A 21,840-nucleotide genomic window follows, 5' to 3' on the forward strand; every position below is an offset into this window, starting at 1 on the left:
CAACACTGTATCTGCTACACTACCTCTGCACTCTCCCAACAGTGCCATCTCAATGATTTTGGCCTATGGAGAAGATACATTTGAATTCAAAGTCTTGGTGTCCTTTTGATCAGAATAACGTAACCAAAAGCAAATTCACTCTGCACATACTGGAAATCTAACACTTCTTTCCTTATGTTCTATTGGATCGGATTTTAAAAGGCAACAGGCACAAACTTTATTGAATTTTGTATGCATTTGATTGCGTCCATAAAATATTATTAAAAAGTAAACTAGAAGTGAGAAGGGAAGGCAGCATGGTATAGGCCGATCATGTTAGATCTCAGAAGCTAAGCAGGGTCAGCCCTGATTAGTATTTAGATGGGAGGTAAAAGGTAAAGGTAAAGGTCCCCTGTGCAAGCACCGGGTCATTCCTGACCCATGGGGAGACGTCACATCTCGACGTTTTCTAGGCAGACTTTGTTTTAGATGGGAGACCTCCAAGGAATACCAGAGTCACTATGCAGAGGAAGGCACGGGCAAACCACCTCTGTTAGTCTCTTCCCTTGAAAACCCCATAAGGGGTTGCCATAAGTCGGCACTTTAGACACATACACACACAAACTAGAAGTGAGGGATGATTAGATCACAGGTAGCTCAGATACATTTGTGTGAATGTGTTTCGTTTGCTTTTCACCTCAGGTCCAGGTCACAGTTTTTAAGACTCTTTGGTAGGAGGGGGAGGGGCCGTGGCTCAGTGGTAGAGCCTCTGCTTGGCATGCAGAAGGTCCCAGGTTCAATCCCCAGCATCTCCAGTTAAAGGGACGAGGCAAGTAGGTGATGTGAAAGACCTCTGCCTGAGACCCTGGAGAGCCGCTGCCTGTCTGAGTAGACAATACTGACTTTGATGGACCAAGGGTCTGATTCAGTATAAGGCAGCTTCATGTGTTCATATGCCATATGGCACATGGTCAGACAACTAGCCTGATCACGTCAGATCTCAGACACAAAGCAGGGTTGGCCCTTGTTAATACTTGGATGGGAGACCACCAAGGAAGTCCTGGGTCGCTATGCAGAGGAAGGCAAAGGCAAACCATCTCTGCTAGCCTCTTGCCTTGAAAACCCCACCGGGTTGCCATAAGTCAGGCGCGACTTGGCGGCACTTTATCCATACACAGACAACTAGGTTCATTTGTGGAGTTTCTCTATCAACAGGTACATTTTAAAAAAGCCACCCAAGTTTCAAAAGCAGTTTACAGGGTTGGCATAAAAGTTGCTGTGAAAGGGAAGTTGCCTCCTGTGTGTATAGTTTTTACCTCAAGTTTGCCATTCAAACTGAAGATTGCAGGATATCACTGACTCTCAACATTGAATCAGACAGTGCACAATAAAAAGAGCAGAAGAGCGGAAGTACAGGCTTTAACTGGTTACTGAGGTCAAGCAAAGCTTGTGAATTGCTTCTCAAGTAGCTCGTTAAGGCACTGGCCATCTTTTTAAAATCTAGCATGACTAATAGACCATTTGGATGCTGCAGGGTAGATTAATTTGTTATCAAGGCAAATTAAGGTTATAACAAGTCTCCGGGGGGGGGGGGAACCTGTTTAAATCCATCTCCCCCTTTTTTAATGCACATATTTTCTGGATATGCAGACTAAATGGTTGGCGTAATGATTATACAAACATATCTCAAAATACAAGTGATGTCTTTCGCACTACAGGACTTTAGATTCAAGGGAGCAGGTGTAAAATTAATTTCTCTGCTCACAGGTACAAAGTAGTTTTCCTTAAGGACCGGGTCCCCTGAACTTTCCTTCTGGGCACAGTGATGTTTCTCCATGAAAATAAGTGTCCACGCTGTTTATGAATATTTATTACTCTAACAAATAATTTAACAAATTAACACACTGCAGACCTCACCTAGCTGGAGAGAGCATGGAAGTAGCATGAGATCACCAGAGTGAATGCAGCGGACGATCCTGTCGAAATATAGGGTTCTCTCTCCTGAGTCTTAAATGTCTCCGATGACATGGCGGATTCCAGGTTTCAGAAATAATTAACACACACTTGCAATGTGTGTTAAATATGTGTGATATCAAAACTGATTTCCCCCTATTTTTCACTCTTTCTGTATTAAACAGAACAGTTTTAACTCTCATTGAGAGATGGTTATGGATTCAGTTTAAGAGACTGTACGTCTAGACTTGAACATGGCTGTTCCCATCAAACTTAGATTTAATTTTAAACCAGGTTCTCTAAAAAAAGAAAAAAAGAAACAGTGTAGCTAGAAGAGACATACACACATGCATATGGTTTAACAAAAATGTTGCATTGTAGTACAGACCCGTGGTTTATTTGTTGGAATACACATACTTATAATAAAAGTGTGTACGAAATTATTGGGAGGGAAGGCGGCACGGTATAGCCCAATCTTTATTTATTTTTATTTATTTTTCAAATTTATAGCCCGCCCTCGTCCCCAGCAAGCCAGGCTTGTCAGATCTCAGAAGCTAAGCAGGGTCGGGAAGGGAGACCACCAAGGAAGACAATCACAAACCACCTCTGCTTCTCACTTGACTTGAAAGCCCTTTGCTGGAGTTGCTATAAGTCAGCTGTTACTTGACAGCACTTGACATACCCACAAAATTATTATAAATATAGTAGTAGAAAACTAAGCACTAATATGGGTTGAAAATGTCAGTATTTGTACACAGACGTTTATGGTATGTTATTCTCCCACTCCCATTATGTTTAGTCCAACAGAGTCCTATTAACTTCCCCCAACGCATCTGGAAAACCATAATTGATTATGCTTTATACTCTTCCTTATGAAGTAATAGAAGTGAAAGCCGTTAAGATATCATTTGCATCAACTATACATTCAAGCACGAGATATTTAAATTCCACCCACAACTCCCACAATCATCCAACTGAGCCAATAACATCTTGCCTTACAATGGTTTCCTAGGTAACTTTATACAGTCAAAGAAAAGCATTTGCCACAGCAGAAAGAAATCCAACCAGTTCCACGTTGACTTTCTACAATGCTTTAAAGCAGTTAAACATTAATGGCTGGGGAGAGTGGGTGACTCTAGGAAACGGTGGCACTTTACCTTTACCTAGTTCACTGAACAAAAGGGGTTTGCTCAATAACGGTTACAGTTGACCTAAACCTTTCAATGGCATTGTCAGAACTTGATGGTAGCAAATGATTTAGTGAATATTTAAAGGCAGTCTGAAGAATAACGAGGGAGTAAAGTAGTTTTATATGTCCCCTGTTACCGCAATGTCAACCTCCCTTCTCTCTGGAACTGTAGGGTGTAAAAAAATACCATGTCATGCAGCATTCCAACTCTAAGATTCTGTCCTCAACAAATGGGATGCCATTCGCTGAGCAGCGACAGAGACAAGGGCAGCAATAAAGCAGCCCTACAAGAAAGGTGAACGGGGACCCTAAGTACTTAAGCAGATTTATTCATAAGATTAGTCTCACAAAAGTTAATACGATCACCTTTGTAAAGCTCAGGCCTTAGCATCTTCCAAGCCTCACCTTTGCTTAACGGCAGGGTTCAGCAGCTGTGCTTTTCATCCCCAACTCTACACAGATCAGAAACCCAGGAAACTGAAGCTCCCTCCATCCCAAAGCCCACTCAGTAACCTGATCTTATGCACATATTTTTCCGCGTATAAGATTACGTTTTTTTCTTTAAAATTTCCCCCCAAAATTGGGGGTCGTCTTATACACGGAAGCCACCCAGGGCCACCGGCCTCTTTTCCCGCTTGCTCTGCACCGAACGCCAATGCAAGCCTACTTAAGTGTGGCTTTCCAGGCATATATCAAATAGTCTAATTTCCTATGGCTGCTTTTCCTGCAAACAGCTCTGCTGTGCCAGCAAAGTTAAGGCACCTCATGTAACCCATAATGGCACAGGCTTGAAGCGTTTCCTGCAGCTGCTTTCTGACTAGAAAGCAAAAGGACGGTGTGCAACTGGAAGGCAGCTGCTGCAATCCGTATCGCGGCCACCCCCCTCAGCTAGCCTAGCAACAGAACGACAATCATAAAGCATTTCTATGAGAAAACAATAAGATGGGTTCAGAGACACCTCTTTTGCCCCATGAATGCACAAAGTTTCTTTGCTTGGTTCCGATTATGGAATGGAAGATGAAAGCTCGCCATGTTGAGAACATTTTTTTCATGTCTCTTAGATAGCCCTGAAAGAATCTTATAATACCTAATGTAGAAGCCAGAAGGGAAAGTATAGAATCTAGAAGTTAAAAAAGGGCTCTGTCCTCAAATGGATACAATGAGCATAAGTAAAGGGGTGGCGGTTGCTATTTAGAAGAGAAATTGGGAAGGAAAATTGCTCATTTTGATTTGTTTCTGTTCTGAAGCAATGTTAGAAATACTCTACAGGAGAGTTGGGCAAATTAAAAGGCAGTAGCATCTTTGACTAACAGGCAATTTTCTCCTAGCAAGACTTTCTCCACAAGAAACTCTAATAATCAAAACTGTAACTTTCCATATATCGTACATTCACAGAATCCTCTCTTGACTCATGAAAATCCTAAGGTTTTGCTGTTGTTAAACCTCTGCTGAGGGACTTGTCCCCAGCTATGTAAATTGAAAACCTTAGATTCAGTATCTAAACTTGCCCCTACAATTTAAGTTTTAGTACAATGAGCAAGACTAAAAGAGAAGATGCAAGGCCATAAATCTAAGGCAGCAAAAACAGAGTCCAATAGAAGACAAAAGTGCTTCACAAATATTTGCTTCAAAATCTAAGAGTAAATTCTGAGCTTAGGTTATTTTATATTTTGAATCAATTGTTTATGTGAAGTAGCTTCACATCCTTTCACCAAGTTTTGGGAACAAGGAAATAATTCTCAACTGCAAAGAGTATCACTGTGGGACATTAACAATTTTCCTCTAAGTGAAAGATTAACAACAATATTTGGAAACATCAATACATAAGCAGACTTTCTAAAGTATATGGTGAATAAAGCCAAGCCCAAATCAGCAACATTTTCAGGGTTTTTTTTAAATATAGGATACTTCTCCCTCAAGATTCTAAGATTACAATAACATTTTATTTGATAGAAAATTAAGACTACTAGTAGCAGATAACTGAACTAAATATGGTTTGAAAATCATAGCCACAGATGCTTCATAAGAACATAAGAAAAGCCCTGCTGGATCAGACCAAGGCCTATCAAGTCCAGCAGTCTGTTCACACAGTGGCCAACCAGGTGCCTCTAGGAAGCCCACAAACAAGACGAGTGCAGCAGCACCATCCTGCCTGTGTTCCACAGCACCCAATATAATAGGCATGCTCCTCCACTCATCTTGAATGTTTCCTGACAATCAGTTTTTTAAACTTATAGCACAAACATGTACCTTAAATTCTTCAAAAATATTTGCCAAAAGTCTCATGAAAACTCCTTGTATCTCTGTAAGTGTGCTTTTCCAAACAAATGGCTAACTGCATACATATTACATACGCCATCTCAAGCAGCATGAAGGGTCCCCCTTTGTATATAATACAATCGTAGAAACTGAAATCCTTACCTAGTTGTAGTATCAGGACAGTATCATTTAAGGCACGCGTCACTAAACTGAAGTGTCTGTAGAGAGGATAGCATAAAACTCTTCTTCCAAAGGATTCCAGGACTTCAGTAACACTAGTAAAGCTCTGTGTGGGGAACAATTTTTAGAAAAAATGATCCTAATAGGCCATTGTAACATACTTAGTTGAATAGTGGCTATATGAACAAGTCAAAAAGGGCAAGAGTCCAGTAGCACCTTAAAGACTAACAAAAATATTTTCTGGTAGGGTATGAGCTTTCGTGAGCCACAGCTCACTTCTTCAGATACAGCTAGAATGTGAATCCATCGGTCTTTAAGTAGAGGAACTTCACATTCTAGCTGTATCTGAAGAAGTGAGCTGTGGCTCACGAAAGCTCATACCCTACCAGAAAATATTTTTGTTAGTCTTTAAGGTGCTACTGGACTCTTGCCCTTTTTGACTACTGCAAACAGACTAACACGGCTACCCACTGTGAATTATCTATATGAACAAGGTTGGAGAATAAACAGCAGCAGCTTTGCTGTACCTCCACAATGGGAAACTTCAGTCGCATACAAACCACAACGTGTTTGTGACAAGAAAAACCAGAAATCCTCAGTCTCACCCACCCCTCCCCTTAAGTGTGGAAAGCCAAGACTAAATATTACCTGGTTTAGGGAAATCTTTCTCTAAGTACAATTTGTCATGCCCCAACAGGGGTTTAACAAATTGGGGTTTATTTCTGCCCTGCAAACTTGGATTTTAAATCACAAAGTAGGATCCAGCCATTTTTCAGCTGGCGAGAGAAGAATGAAGGATCCCCTTTGACTACCAAAAATGCTAAAGTAGGGGTTAAAGGACTGGCATAGACACAAATAATGTGGGATAAGGGGAAAGAGGGGAAATGGGTAGGATTGAGGGGAAAGCTCCTGATCCAACCTAACTTAATACCATTAGAATTCCACGTTGTGCGTAAGGATGGAACACCAACTTTTTAAAACTCCCAATTCATCTTGGCAGTTAGATTGTCCTCTTCCTGGTTTAGAAAGTGTTCAACCTCAGTTTCATACGCACACTGGGAGGAGGGAGGATGTCTGGGAGTAGAAGAACGACTGGCTCGTGTGTTTTTTAAATAAAAAAAACTGTGGCTCATTTGCAGTGTCTGAAAGTAGCTCGTGTCTCATTGATGAAGCTACATTCTGTCCAGTGCCAAGACAGAAGTCCAAAACCCATTTCCTGCCCCCACTTCAGCAGGTCTTCATCTCCATGCACATTTAAACAAGCAGTACAAGAACAAGGAAAAAACAACAAGAAAAAACAACATCATGAATGTTTCAAATTTGCCAAGGCAATGCAGCAAGTTATATTGATTTAAAATACCCTGTCTTTTCGGTATTGTCCCAGTTATGCCCTGTCCATCATGGAAACCGTGAAAGAAAATGTGATTAAGGCAGACCCCTTATCAAGTTAATTTATCTGCCCTTCACTGACATCAGCTCAGAAACCCATTTTGATTTAAGTAACTAATAGGACTGAAATATAAAATACCAAGGTTGTTTCTGGGGGCTGAGCAGGAAATGAAGAGACCCCCTCAGCCAAAAGAAAAGCCTTTCATCCACTAAGTTAAAATTGTGATTGTTCACACATGGTCTCATTCATAACGGAGATGATGATTAATTCACATTTGCCCAGTATTTATGGGGCGGGGGGGGGGGGGACTTATATTTGTTCTTACTTTCACCCATGCTACAATTGCCTTGTTTGAAGAGAAACACCAATGCTTTAATACCCTTTTAAATTAAAGGGATTTAGCCGATCAGAGAACCAGGAGGATGGAACAGCTTCAAAAGCAATATACCCTCAGAGTCCTTGCCAAGACGAATATGTTCAGCGCTGAGCTCATTGCAAGCAAGATAGGCTAAAACCAAGGTTAGCTTCCCAGGAAGATGAAGGCTCTGCTTATCTGTTATGCAGCTAGCATTTCAAAGTTCTCATAGATACACCTGCCAGCATCTGCTGTCATCTTTTACCAGGTAAAAAAACAGTTAGATATTAGCTCTGAAAAGACTGAGTAATTTTCCAGCAGCCAGAGGCCACAAATTCTATACGGAATCATCTTACAGCCATCCCATCTCAAAGAATCTTGAATGCCTTTGCCAAGACCACTCTCGGCACATTCTTCTCCCTTGCTACCTTATTCTTGGCACCATATTTTGGGTACCAAGAATGAAGACAGGCAAGAGATCAGAGCAGTTATATGATGGATTCAACCATTTTGTTGTTTCAGGTCTCGCAAGAGTTCAAGAACCGGCTTCAAATGGATGGGGGACTAGTCATTTATTCTACAAACAGAGGAACAATCCTGCGAGTCACCCAGTCAAGTGTTAACTTGGTCAGCAGGCCACATCAAAATCCCAAGTGAACATGTTCACATTTTATATATAACACACTAACCAATGTTCTGTCAATGCCAACGGCGCTCTATAGTCACTCTCTGACATCAGCAGGCATTAGCGGCCACATACTGAGCTACGCCTTCAGATGCATAAGCGTGCACACAAGCTACGTGTGAGCTCCCTTCACTCACTCATGTACAAATCTCCCTTTCTTCAGCACTTTCAGTTGGACACGGATAAAAGCAATGCCAAGCAGGGAGCCCTTAACACTGTCTCTCATGTGCTTTTATCAAATACAGAAAAGCCCTTTAATCCTACTCATTCCTAAAAACCCTATATTTGGCCGGATGAGATACAGCTTAGGCATGAAATCAAACTAAGAGGAGCCACAGCTGAACTGCAAGAACCCAGGATTAAGGAGAAGAGAACGAAGTCTAAATCTGCAGACACGTAAAGGACAGAGAGGGAAAATAAAAGAAGAAAGCTTGTAGTTTTGACTGCTCCAAAGGCAAACGCGACAGCTACATTTACTTCTTACCTCCAGCCCTAAAACAGACTCTCTTCCTCCTCTAATTTTTCTCTTCCTTTCTGCTCAATTGCTTCTGACAGGCTGTGCATTTTAGGTGACCTCAGTGATCACTTTCACGCATTAAAGTTAATTTTAATTTTGTACACATATACAGTTCTGCATATGCATATTAAACATTTCAACTGAATGTTCCGTGTGTCAATTTCTCTTTAATGCAATTTTGGATGGCGTTTTTAAAGCAATTCTCCTGATGGCACCTCAATGGTCTTCTAACCTCTGGCATCACCTTTTTGGGGCTCAGGGGAACTGCTGGGAGACGAGAAAATCCATCTCTCAAGTAACTCATGCTTCACAAGATCCATCTTGAGGTTTACCAATAGTGTCTTTGGGCATCATCCAAAAAAAGGCTAATAGCCACAGAGCCTCCCACAATCGTTGTGAAGTTTTTTAGAGGCAGCTACTAAGGGGAAATTATACAAAGCGCAGTAATACTGCTTAATCGGCTGTGTAGTCAGATTTTAACACATACTTTGCTACCACTTCATCTGAGATAATAGTTTTACCTCCAGCCAGCACAGGGTTGCACTCAGTTTTCGGATATTCCAAGGCGATTCAACCTTATTCATAAAGAGGAAAGGGGGGACTGGTTAGAATTACAACATAATACTATGCTTACAGGTGATATAATATTCCGACAGGAGTTAAGAAAATGAGTTGACTCAATGAAACGTCACGTAGACTTGAAAGAGCTGTAGCTGCAACTATCCAGCTACCCTCTCTGTTCTTAGCACATGCAATTAAAAAAAATGCTCTAACCCTAGAGAATTTTGGTGGGCCCAATTAAACCAATTTGTCCAGTGATTAGTTTCAAGGCTATAAGAAGTGCCCAAATATTTGCTTCTGGAAGCAGCTTTTTTTTTTTTTAAATAGTTATTCCATTTCCAGGAAGGATTTACTGGTCCTTTATAGTTGGGGAAATTAAGCCATGATACCACCACCACCCCTTTCTACATATTTTGTTCACTGGGATAATGCAGACCAAGAACTCTGAACAGATTAAAATACTCTACATCAGGGGTGTTGAACTCAATTGTTACAAGAGCTGGATATGACAAAAATGTCACTTGGTCGGGCCAGGCCTTACCTCGCCAGCCCAGATTGAGAGTGGTGGGAGGGTGGCTCTACATCAAAGAACAACAGCATACGTAGCCCAATATAGTCCCCATGAATCTGTGTTGGTTGTCCATTCCTGCACCAGTGTCCTGGGCGGTGTTCCCGGAGCATTCCTGGAGGCAGCCTCCTAACCCCTTTTGCCCCAGGAACACCCTTCCTGCAGCAGTGTAGCTACGACACCTTTTTTGGTGTCGTAGCCCTGTTGATGTCTATGGAGGCATTTTTCTATTTTTTTTAAAGGAGTTAAAAAAAAAATTCTAGCAGCCAGGAAGCCTCTGTGGAGGCGACCTGGCAGCTCCACTTCCAGCCGCCGTCATAACACACACACACCCTTAGGAATGGCTGCCCAGGCACAATTTGGTTTTTTTTAAGATGCTGGGTATGCAACATTGCAAAGGTAACTTCTTCGGCTTTGGGGCCCAGTTCACATATTCAGGACAATTACATCACTGAGATCCTAGAATGTACTGTGCTATGGATTGAGCATCCCTTACCCAAAATGCTTGGTTTCAGATCATTTCGGATTTTGGAATATTTGCTTATACATAATGAGATATCTTTGGGATGGGACCCAAGACTAAACAAGAAATTCATTCATGTTTTATATACACCTTATACACATAGCCTGAAGGTGATTTCAACCATAATAATTCCAAACATTTTACCCTTCATTATCTACTGCTAACAATATAGAACTGTTGGATGTGTGCTCATGACCCCCCCAAATCCACCCCCACCCCAACATTTTGGCAAATTAATTTCTCATGGCAAATCTAATCTAAGTAATGGAACATTCCTCTCAGGTACAGAGAGTAATGCCACATAACTGAGAAACTTAACCCACATTTTGTTGAAGGAAAAAGAAAATACTCACATTCTTTTCACCTTCAGTAGCATAGACTTCATAGCAATATGCCAGAAGGATATCAAGTAAGCTCAGATATACTTGGTGACAGGTTCTTTTGTCGAGCAAGTATGTTCTGTTAGTGAATTTTCTAAGCTGCTCTTTCTCTTCCTCTGTAAAAGACACTAAAAACGGAAAGGTAGTTTTAGAACCACGTATCTGTATTCTTTGCTACAGAAAAAGCACAAACGGATGGATTAACTTGGGGTGCACCAATGATGAGAATAATTTAAAAGCTCCCAGAGACTACTCCCATGCAAAATTCAGAATTAAGCACTTGGCTTCACAACAGTGCTCGCCCATTTCCACATAGAAAAGAAGCATCATAACTACATCATCCTTGGAGGGAGGGAGAGGGAGAGAGAGAGAGAGAGTGTAGTCCCATCAAGTCACTTCTGACTCATGGCAGCCCTATAAATCAATGTCCTCCAAAACATCCTATCGTTAATAGCCTTGCTCAGGTCTCACAAACTGATCTTTGGAATAGGAGAGCATTAAAGATATGGAAAGGGCACTTTGCCAGTAAGTCATCTTTCACTGGAGGGCAAAAAAGAGAAGCAAATGGCAGGCATGAATTTCTAACCGTCTGCATTCCTGCAAAGTACAGAGCTTGGGCGGGGCACAGACTTTGCAGTAGAGAAAAAATGCACAAAGGGTCACATATTTACCAACAATCCCTCTGCAATCCCTTTCTAGTCCACCCCCGTGAAGCCTGCAGGAGGGAAGAAAAACTTAAACTTGAGGTTTCCCTGTTCCCACACTGCTGCTAAAAGTCTTTGAGTGCTTGGCAGATGTATTCATATTATATAGTACAGGAGCCCATTAATAGCATGACTCCAGTAGTGACTTACAGTGCAAACCTAAGGAGAGTTACTCCAGTCTAAGCCGATTTATTTCAATGGGTTTAGATTAGAACAACTCTGCATAGGATTCCACTGTTAGTCACTATCATATCCTTGATATTAATGGGGCCTCCAACAATAGGATATGAAATACTTCAGCTCCTGGGACTTCCAATTTCTGTTGCACAGTTGTAACTCTGCACCAATGGCATCATGATGCACCAATGGCATCATGAACTAAGCTCAGGAATATATTCACTCCCAAATGCTAGTGTGAACCATTATACCACCATACACACACATACTATCAATGTTCTCGTCTGCTTCAAGTCCTAGGAGAATGCATTAATTCGCAAACTGGTGCCTCTGGTTACTTCAGGTGGTTGTCTCAGTAGGGAAAGTAAGCACCTTTTTCAAAAAGGCTCATTCATGCTCAGGGCCAAGGAGAAAAATACTACGTCCGGTCCTGAGCTTCTGAATCCAGTGGATTCAAGGGCAATTTGGCACCTGAATTCACAAATTCAGAAGAATAGAGAGACCAGCAAGACTTTTCAGCACTTTCCCAGTTCCTTTAGAAGCCCGGTTAGAGGAACTCGCCAGTGATAGACAGCAAGGGTCCACAAATGTGTTCAAGTAGAACCACAATGACCTACACTGGCCCTCTCAAAGCGTTCTTAGGCACCATCCTCACACTATCACCACTACAACATTTTTGTCTCTTTTGCATCTTGAGAACAGTAAACAGGTTTGAGGCAAATCAAGAAGCAGAGATAGACAGCCAAGGGCAACCCAGGTACCTTGTATCCAGCCCATCCTCTAGAGTTTGCCACATAAGGTCTGCAATCAATCCCTGAGGTCTGGACTTCAGGAGGTAATTAATAAAGATGTATACAACACCCCTTCAAGTCTCCCTCTCCCCACACATAACTGAAACACAGGCATTTGTAATTATCTACTATTGTGAAATATAGATCAGTTCTACTCCTCAATATATCCAACACCCACACCCCTTTTCTTGTAACATTTTCACAGAGAAAGACTAAGATTTATCACTGCAATTATTTTTCGCTTCTTTGACTGCAACGCATTTAACTGTTCTAAATATTTCAAGGCCCATACATGACCTTTAATGTTTTGCAAGAAATTAACATCAGACATGACACCTCTTCGGATTCATACGTGATTTTTGCTCAGATTCATTGATTAGGCAATACTGTTTAGTGCCAGAGTGCAGTTTTCCCTTAAGATATCAAAGGTCTTGTATAAGTTTTATACAGGCAGAGGAGACACGGAGCATGTTCTGTGAAGTCAATGCTGATCTTGCTTGCTCCTTTTAAAACTGATGAGACGAACAAAGCAACTCTCATACCATAAAGCCATTTCTGTGATCACACCAGCCGCCCATCTTTATTAAGAGTCCCTCAGCTCATTCTTCCCCCTCTTCCTTCCCTTACTAGGCTTCAACTCGCTGCTGCATGATCACCCCCACACATACCCAAAAAAGCAGCTCGATACCTGGTCCTGAGCTCACTGAGCTCCTAATTTCTTTCCGGATGCTACCAGCAGCCATGACACCTTTCTTCTATCCAATCTGATGAAACTCAATAATGGTTACATGGATTGCGAGCGAAGCAAAAAGTCTCCTTATGAAGCAGCAAACATGGGCCTCAGCAGCTGCTTAAGATCATTTGGTTATAAAACCAGTCCGGAAACAGAAACAGCATCCAGCAATTGCTCGCTCGGTGATGTCTTGTGACTAGTATTCCCACCATCTTCTAGAATCTACAAAAACGGATTTTTGCATTTCAAAGTCATTTTAGCTTAATAAAAGTAAGTGGCACTACAGCACCCTAACGACCCTCCACAAAGCTTGGGGGTTTTCAGTGTTGCACATCCATTTGCAGGTTTTCACTGCTCATTTGGTCACGGCCTGTTTCCATGCACCCATTTTCTAACTATCTAGTAAGCTATCGGCATTGTCTATCATGCCTTTTTTTGTCATGCCAGTTTCTATACCAGCAAAGTTCTCCTGAGTGGAAAGATCTGTTTAACGGCTGAAGTAAGAACATAAGAAAGGCCCTGCTGGATCAGACCAAGGCCCATCAAGTCCAGCAGTCTGTTCACACAGTGGCCAACCAGGTGCCTCTAGGAAGCCCACAAACAAGACGAGTGCAGCAGCACCATCCTGCCTGTGTTCCACTGCACCCAAAATAATAGGCATGCTCCTCTGATACTAGAGAGAATAGGTACGCAGCATGACTAGTATCCATTCTAACTAATAGCCATGAATACCCCTTTCCTCCATTAATATGTCCACTCCCCTCTTAAAGCCCTCCAAGCTGGCAGCCATCACCACATCCTGGGGCAGGGAGTTCCACAATTTAACTATGTGTTGTGTGAAAAAATACTTCCTTTTATCTGTTTTTAATCTGTCACCCTCCAGCTTCAGCAGATGACCCCGCGTTCTAGTATTATGGGAGAGGGAGAAAAACTTCTCCCTGTCCACTCTCTCCAAACTATGCATAATTTTATAGACCTCTATCATGCCTCCCCTTAGCCGCCTTCATTCCAAGCTAAACAGCCCTAAGCGTCTTAACAGCTTCCCATAGGACAGTTGCTCAAGTCCCCTAATCATTTGCTTGGGGTGTCCGTTGTGTTTCCAGTGATACTATAATTCAGTTTTCAGACGCTTTGCACACAACAAATTTGGGAATAATATACCGATAAGTTACTCCATCTAATATATCAAAGCGTATTAAGGAGAAACACATATATGGGACAAAACCCCATTACGATGGATAGCAGGGAGTAAAAGCCCTCTTTTTATGTGAAATGATGTTGCACGGAACAGTAATTGTCACGAATGTCACTGCTGTGGTGCGACAAAGGGGTAGCTGGAAAAAAGGGATGCAAATCTGGAGCTCGGCCTTCTATGTTACAGACCCACCCCACCTTTTGCTGCAAGGTACAAGAGCATTCACATACACAAGATGGTCACCTAGTTCTGCACTCCAGTGTTATGACATCTCTGGAATCTTTTTGCCTATCATTGATATTATCATGACGGGTATGCTGGACTGTACAATTGCAATCATTCAATTAAATTCAAGGACCCAATAAAAGTGAGACTTGTGAATGTTTCATTTCAGCACTCAGGAGCCTAGGGGAAAGACCAGGCCTTCTAGAAAAGACTATGTATCATTTTTCTTCTCCTATAAAAGGAAATTGGAGACTGATCGCTCGTAAGCATGATAGATTACTGCAGACAAAATAAAGTACCCTAGAGCATGTAAATGATACATTAAATGCATGTGCCTGCCCACGATTCTGAAGACTGCTTGTCACCTAAAACGTAGAATTCAGCATTTCGAAGCCAAATAAAAGCGTAAACTAAGCTGAACGTGACTGTTACAAAACCTAAGCCCTTTCATCTGGAGCCTGTAGGAGCCAAGGCTTGAAGAGCGGCAGAGGGGTTCTTTGAAAAGCCCCCCTCCCCCATGGGAACGGCTAGGTAATTAGTCAGGCTTATTTGAAGAATTTGTTTGACTTGCACTACACAATGGAACCACGGAGGGACAGTTGGGGGGGCCGTCACCTGAAGGAGTGAAATGCCCTCTGCTGGAAGGATACTCGGTCAGAAAGCCAACAGTGATGGTGCCTGTGCTAGAAAAGTTTAGAAATAGCAAAAGGGGGGTTATTGAAACAAATCTCTGTGGAGAGTTGCACATTTGTTTTGTTTTAGCTCTTAACCAAAGATCATTGTGTCAAACAATATTAGATCCCAAAAATCATCTGTAAGTTAATCATTGCATTTTTATATTTAACTCCCATATTTGTAAGCACTTTTATTCTAATGTTGTCAGCTGCCAAGTATCTGCAGTGGACTCCCTGCATTTTCATGTCGCATGTGTGCCATACCAAGGGCATAAGATTGTAACAACGTAAGAAAAGCCATGCTGGATCAGACCAAGGTCCATCAAGTCCAGCAGTCTGTTCACACATCGGCCAACCTGGTGCCTCTAGGAATCTCACAAACAAGATAACTGCAGCAGCACCATCCTGCCTGTGTTTCACAGCACCTAATATATTCGGCATGCTCCTCTGATCCTGGAGAGAATAGGTATGCATCATGACTAGTATCTATTTCAGATATCCCTTTTGGAGGAGGACCATGAATTGCAGTCAAGTTATAGGAAGGATATGATCCTACTACAGGTCATACAAGACTTGGATGACTTGAAAGGCTGAGCTCTTATGCTACGGTAACCATGTGATTAAAACATCCACATATAATGATTGCAACACTGAGTGGAGAAATATTTTACTTTAGCAGCTATCACAGTGCAACAACAGTAAGATATGAATTGGGTCTCAATTTCTTGATACAAACATATCCCTTTGAAAAAAGTCTGCCTCAACACTTGTCTTGGAGTATCTTTTGTAGTAATTAGGAGACGCAATTCTAGAAGACTCTAATTACAGAGTGGGGAAAAATCTTTCAGAGTCAATTTCTGAAATATCTTTGAAAAGTCCCATTAAAATTAACAGAATATACAAAGCAAAATCAGAGATGGATCCAAAAGTTACAAAAGAGACAGACTGTCTCTAGACAGTCATGTCTTGTCCTCTCTGGAAACACTCAAACCAATACATTTAAATAGTATACAGCTGGTAAATCAATACCATTAAGGGCATTCCACAGTCTCACAGTCATATGTATTACAAGCTACAGTTAGATTTGTAACCCCTTTTGGGATTTTATTACAGTAAAATATTCACCTTATTACAAAATAAGTAAATAGCAGCTTTAGTTTCATGTAATTATGAAATATTTTGACGCTGCAGGGGAAAGGCGGCACTTTCAAAGGACCCAACTAAAACAACCCTTTCCATTTGAAGAATCTCTTCTGCAAGTTTTAATTTTATGAAGATCATGTATTCTTGGAAACACAGAACATCTGAAAAAAATCTTTTGATACCCCTTTTTCAACTGCAGGAAGAGGTCTGAAGTATCTCCAACTCATCCAGTTTCCTCTTACAAGTGTCCATGAAACGAGGTTCAATGACTTCCCAGGATAGCATACTCCATTGCCCAATTAGTCTTAAAGGCAAAACTCATAACTTGATTTCAGGAACAACAAGCCTGCACAATAATTCATCTCTTCCATTGTACACAAATATATATGTCGTACTATTGTTACAAGGCTGTTTAGCCACCCCAACATTTTGGTGTCAGGAACAGAAGAGGGAATTGCTTCTCTGCTCCTGACACCAAAATGTTCAAGTGGCAAAACAGTCTCATATCAATACTGCTTGTCTCCTCTGTTTTTACAAGAAAGCAGATTTCTAACTGTCAAAAAAGGCAGCAAGTCAGCAGACGCGTAACTGCTTCTCTTCCAGTCAAGCTAACCAGAACCGAACAGTTATCCCAAGAAGCAGCCTCACCTAGTGGGTCCATCGCTCACCAAACACCTCTAGTACCTAATCAGCATGGCTTTAGCCACAATACGAACCAACCATATTTGCATTCCCTAAATACAAGTTCCATGTCCACATATAGGCAAGCCATTTGCCACCATGGACTAATCACCCCAATAACCCAGATCTGTGCATTAATTTTCTACGTTCATGATGTACCTTTCTCACAGAAGGCTCAAGGTGGATTACAAAAATTAAAAGCCCTCAATACATACAGTAAATCCCATTACAAACTTTGACATAAAAATGACAGTATCTCCTTTCACAGAAGTTTTGTTTTGCACGTTCTACAGAACAGTAGTGTGCTCAGCCTGGATTCCCTGCCAAAGACTCACTTCACTGACAGGCCAAGATTCCCTGCAAAAGTACTCTCCCCCCCACCCCCGGAAACCTCCTTTCTTCTATCTTACATGGAATTGTTTCCTTCTTCAGTCAGATTACATACCAGGTTCCACCTATACCGCCTCCAGTCTTTCCAAGAAGGGAAAGAAAATAATATTTTATTTAGATATTCTGCCCCCTCACCTGAAAACAGGGCCAGAAGGTGCTCTTCATCATACATCAGGTGGCTGCATAGTTTAACATTTAGACTTTGATGTGATAGGGTCTTGTTTCTTTTTTTCTTTTGGATTATTTGTTGCTAGAAGCTTGGATCCCTTTTTGGGCCTTCAAGGAATCAGTAGGTATAGTATTTTTATATTCTTTCTTTGGCTGTCTTGTCTTTGGCTTTTGCTACCACCAGTGAGCACAGCAAACCTTTTGGAAGCCTGGAATGATTATCATTACAGCGGACTTCTAGTATTTAGTATACATATTGAATGATATTATTTTGACCACTTGAGGTAGGGAAATCTGTCCAGGTCAGGTATTTGTATTATTCCCCTTTCATTTATTAGTTTCACAATCAAAATGTCAGTGTTCTTTACAAGATGGTAGCAATGCCTTAACCCAGAAGTGAGAAGGCTGGAGGCAAAGAGCGGGGAGGGGAAACCCTTAGGAAACACATACTATATCCTTCCGTGGCCTTTTTTCCCCAATGGAAAATTTACAGAAGCACAAACAACTCCTATATTTTCTCTTTTGGAATAAGTGAAATGCTTTTTAAGACAAAGTTTTACCTACTCAAAAGTGTAAAGTATGAGGACTGTGTAAGACAATAAGTACCATTAGATAATGCTGTGCGTGTGTGTGCATATGCGTGTGTGTGTGTAAAGTGCCGTCAAGTCGCAGCCAACTTACGGTGACCCCTTTTGGGGTTTTCATGGCAAGAGACTAACAGAGGTGGTTTGCCAATGCCTTCCTCTGCACAGCAACCCTGGTATTCCTTGGTGGTCTCCCATTCAAATACTAACCAGGGCTGACCCTGCTTAGCTTCTGAGATCTGACGAGATCAGGCTAGCCTGGGCCATCCAGGTCAGGGCAATGCTGTGCATACTGTAGACATATGAACACTCTACTCCAAGGTGCTGCCATCTTTATGAAAAGAGCAGCCAGGGGCTTCTTTACTTTTAGACAGCTGCTTTGCCTTCCTCTGGTGAATATGATGTAGGTTGGGAGAGAAAGAAGCCCGTACACCCTGGATCTGCTGTCCTCTTGCCCTGGCTCCTTGCGGCCAACTTTCCAAGCCCTCTCCTCAATGAACAGTGAGACTCACCCACAGACTAGGAAACAAGCATTTACCCTCCCAGCATCACCTTGGTGTACACATCTACTGTTTAGGTAGAGCAAAAAAAATAACACTTTCAGGGAGTCAGACAAGAGAATTCAAACAGCTGTAGACTTAAATGATAAAATGGTGATAGCCATCAGTCATACACTGACAGATAGTACAGGAAAAACATTGTCGTGGGAAAAAAGGTTCGTTAAGGGGTACATAGGAGAGGATAATGCCAGGGATCAAGACAGGGACAACTGGCGGGTGCGTGTTTGTGTAAATATGATTTAGATGCATCAGGGCTTGTCAACATCATTCACTTTTACGTGTTACTATATTTGCTGCCATAGTATTTTTAGGAAATTTAGGCAGGCTGTTACTATGCTGCATCACTAACTTAATATTCAAAGGGACGGGGGAGGTCACCATCTGCATTCGACTCAAATGCCAACACCCTGATGTTACTCTAGTTTTAGAACTTCTGCTGAACTCCACATAACTCATTTCCCAGTAATGGTTCTTTGGATCGCAGCCTAACACCCCATCATGTGGAATTACGTTTTACAGAAATCAGCAGGACTTGCTGCCATGCAGTTTGCCGAGGATGCGCTTGGCATTTATTACCAAATGCTATAAAATACTGACAGCTAATCAACTGTCACCGAAGCAGCTGCTCATTCATGTGGTGCACACACACTCAAGGAGGGGGACACATGCTCTGACAGGACAAAAGTCAGTGTATCTCTCCAATGAAGAAGAGGAGTTGGTTTTTATATGCCAACTTTCTCTACCTTTTAAGGAGTCTCAAACCGGCTTACAATCTCATTCCCTTCCTCTCCCCACAACAGGCACCTTGTGAGGTAGGTGGGGCTGAGAGAGTTCGGAGCGGTGACTAGCCCAAGGTCACCCAGCTGGCTTCATGTGGAGGAGTGGGGAAACCAACCTGGTTCATCAGATTAGAGTCCGCCGCTCATGTGGAGGAGTGGGGAATCAAACCCGGTTCTCCAGATTAGAGTCCACTGCTCTTAACCACTACACCAGGCTGAAAATATGGAGAGGTTAAAAAAAAGGTAGGGATTCGGAGCTCATTTGTCCCCATGAAATTAATGATTGTTTGTATTGTAGCCCTTGAACTGGACTGCCAAAAGAAACTCCTTGCTGAGGGGACGTCCATCCTACAAATTAGCGCCACAGTCGAGACCATCAGGCACCACAGACTCAAGGAGAAATATTCCAGCAGACCCTCACAAGACAGACAGCCAAGTCACCCAGTTTTAAACACTAAGCCGTGCAACACAGACTTAGCATCCCTGAACGGGCATGTCTGTTTCTTATATAAACTGGAGTTCCTCACTATGAAATATAGTTGCTTTCCAATGGCTGAAATACCAGGTGAATAAAAAAGTATCAATTATTTACAAATAAAAGTTAATGAAGTCCTCAAAGGTCTTTAAACACCACAGCTTTCAATAATTCATTGCAAAAAAAAAAATTCTAGCAGGATTACAGAGTATTTCCATTGTCAGAGGGAAATTGTTTTTAAATTCATGCTTCATGCCCAACAAGCAAACTCAGACCAGCCAATATTGGTGAAAGGGAACAGGGAGCAAAACTGCACCCTCCCCCCTTTCATAAGAGCAGCTCTGCAGATGGAAAAGGGAAGAGGCAAATTTTACCCACCCCCACCCCCCACAGCAGTCCCAGACCTGCATGGCTCTGTCCCACCTGTCTGTCCCACCTGGATCTTACAACCCCAAAAAGTCATCTCTCTGGGCACTGAGAGGGACTTGCTGGGGAAGGCGGGGAAAATCTGCCCCAGCCAGTGCCTTCTGCTTGCCTGGTGCAGATGTGGGGAGATGGCTCTGCAGACAGATCCACGCAACCAATAAGGCCCAGTCTCTAGCGCAGGGCTCGACAAAATCCAGGTACCAGGTCACCATGGCATCTAGAAATTTCAGCACAACGCCTCGTATTTCTAGCAGTGATTTTACTATGAGGTTTTTATTATGACAACATCCAGGGTTATCCCCCCATATTTATTTATATACTACAATGTTTTTATAACAGCTCGAATATAATTACAAGAAACTGCAAAGTGCTTAGCAGTAGGTTTCGTGTTATCAATAGCCAGAAAATATTGTCATTAAAATGGAAAACTCTGAAGGCTAAAATATGAGACTGGTGCCTAAATTTTTGGGCGGGCTCCCAGAGCCAAAGAATATCAGTCAAGGCCTGCTCTTGCTGATGGAACAGAGAAGGGCTTCAGGTGAAGTTCTTAATGGGCTGCTGTTGTTCCTACAGACTTAATTTTGTACAATAAATCCACGTCTTGTTTCAAATTTGCATTGTAAGTTGGTTGGGTGCAATTTTAACAAGAGAAAAGGCACAGTATAAATCAAATAAACAAACGAGCAGTTCTTTGGGTACCCTGATACCATATCATTTAAGACAGGGGTGTCAAACAATTGTTACGACAGCTGGATATGACATAAATCTCACTTGCTCGGGGCTGGCTATGCCTCGCCAGCCCAGTTTGAGAGCAGGGGGGTGGCTGCCTCGCGGCCCGGATACCAGCTCTCAAGGGGTCAGATCCGGCCCACGGGCCTTATGTCTGACACCCCTGATTTCAGATTTTAAAGAAAAGAGCCAGCACTTTTTGTGTCCAATTTCAGCTGAAGCCGGAAGGCCAGAGATGTTCTTTCAGAACTGGTGTCACTTCCGCTAGAGACGCTGATCTGAGCGCCACGTTCCTCGGGAGCTCCCGAGGGACCCAAGAAACGTTCTAATTTGGGGTGCACCCTGTACCCCTACTCGGTTCCTAAACAGTGGACTGGGAAACAGGAACTCTCCTGCAGCCTTGAAGAGCGGTCTGACCCCCATTTTTCTGAGAGAGGAAGACTCTCGGGAAATTGGGCGAGGTCCCGCCGGCATAAGGGGAAATACAACGCCGAGAACATTTCTTTGGAATCAGGCTCAGTTCTCCTCTACCTATTACCACCTAAGCAACTACAAGGAAGCAAAAATACCTATTCTTCTAAAATCTGAGTAAGTTACAAAAACTCTTTTGTTTTACCTGGATCTGGAGGTTCTGAAGGATTGACAAATACACCTATTAAATCCGCGCCTCCCCACCTGATGTATAAATGACTCTTAGAAAACAAAAAAACATCAGATAAATTGGCAGGAACCCTATCAATTTGATCTGTGGGTAGACATAACAAACAGGATCTTTTGAAAGACGTTACAACTACCAATCAGATACTTCGACGCTGAAAGGGGAGGGAGGAAGAACCCCCCTCCTTAGGTGTAGTCTTTCCGTCTTCA

The 21,840-nt window shown here is 42.2% G+C and overlaps 1 protein-coding gene across 1 annotated transcript in view; it reads right to left on the bottom strand.

Annotated features, from left to right (window-relative positions):
* The window catches only part of SHQ1 (SHQ1, H/ACA ribonucleoprotein assembly factor), a 73,491-nt gene that overhangs the window by 38,961 nt on the left and 12,690 nt on the right, over positions 1–21,840 (bottom strand). Inside the window, exons 7-9 of the mRNA XM_056846744.1 lie at positions 10,513–10,667; positions 9,029–9,082; positions 5,543–5,666 (exon numbers count right to left, since the gene is read on the bottom strand). Of these exons, the coding sequence (XP_056702722.1) occupies positions 5,543–5,666; positions 9,029–9,082; positions 10,513–10,667 (333 nt within the window). The remainder of the gene's footprint in view (positions 1–5,542; positions 5,667–9,028; positions 9,083–10,512; positions 10,668–21,840) is intronic.

Source organism: Euleptes europaea, chromosome 1 (genome assembly GCF_029931775.1).
Source record: "Euleptes europaea isolate rEulEur1 chromosome 1, rEulEur1.hap1, whole genome shotgun sequence".
Taxonomy (NCBI): domain Eukaryota; kingdom Metazoa; phylum Chordata; class Lepidosauria; order Squamata; family Sphaerodactylidae; genus Euleptes; species Euleptes europaea.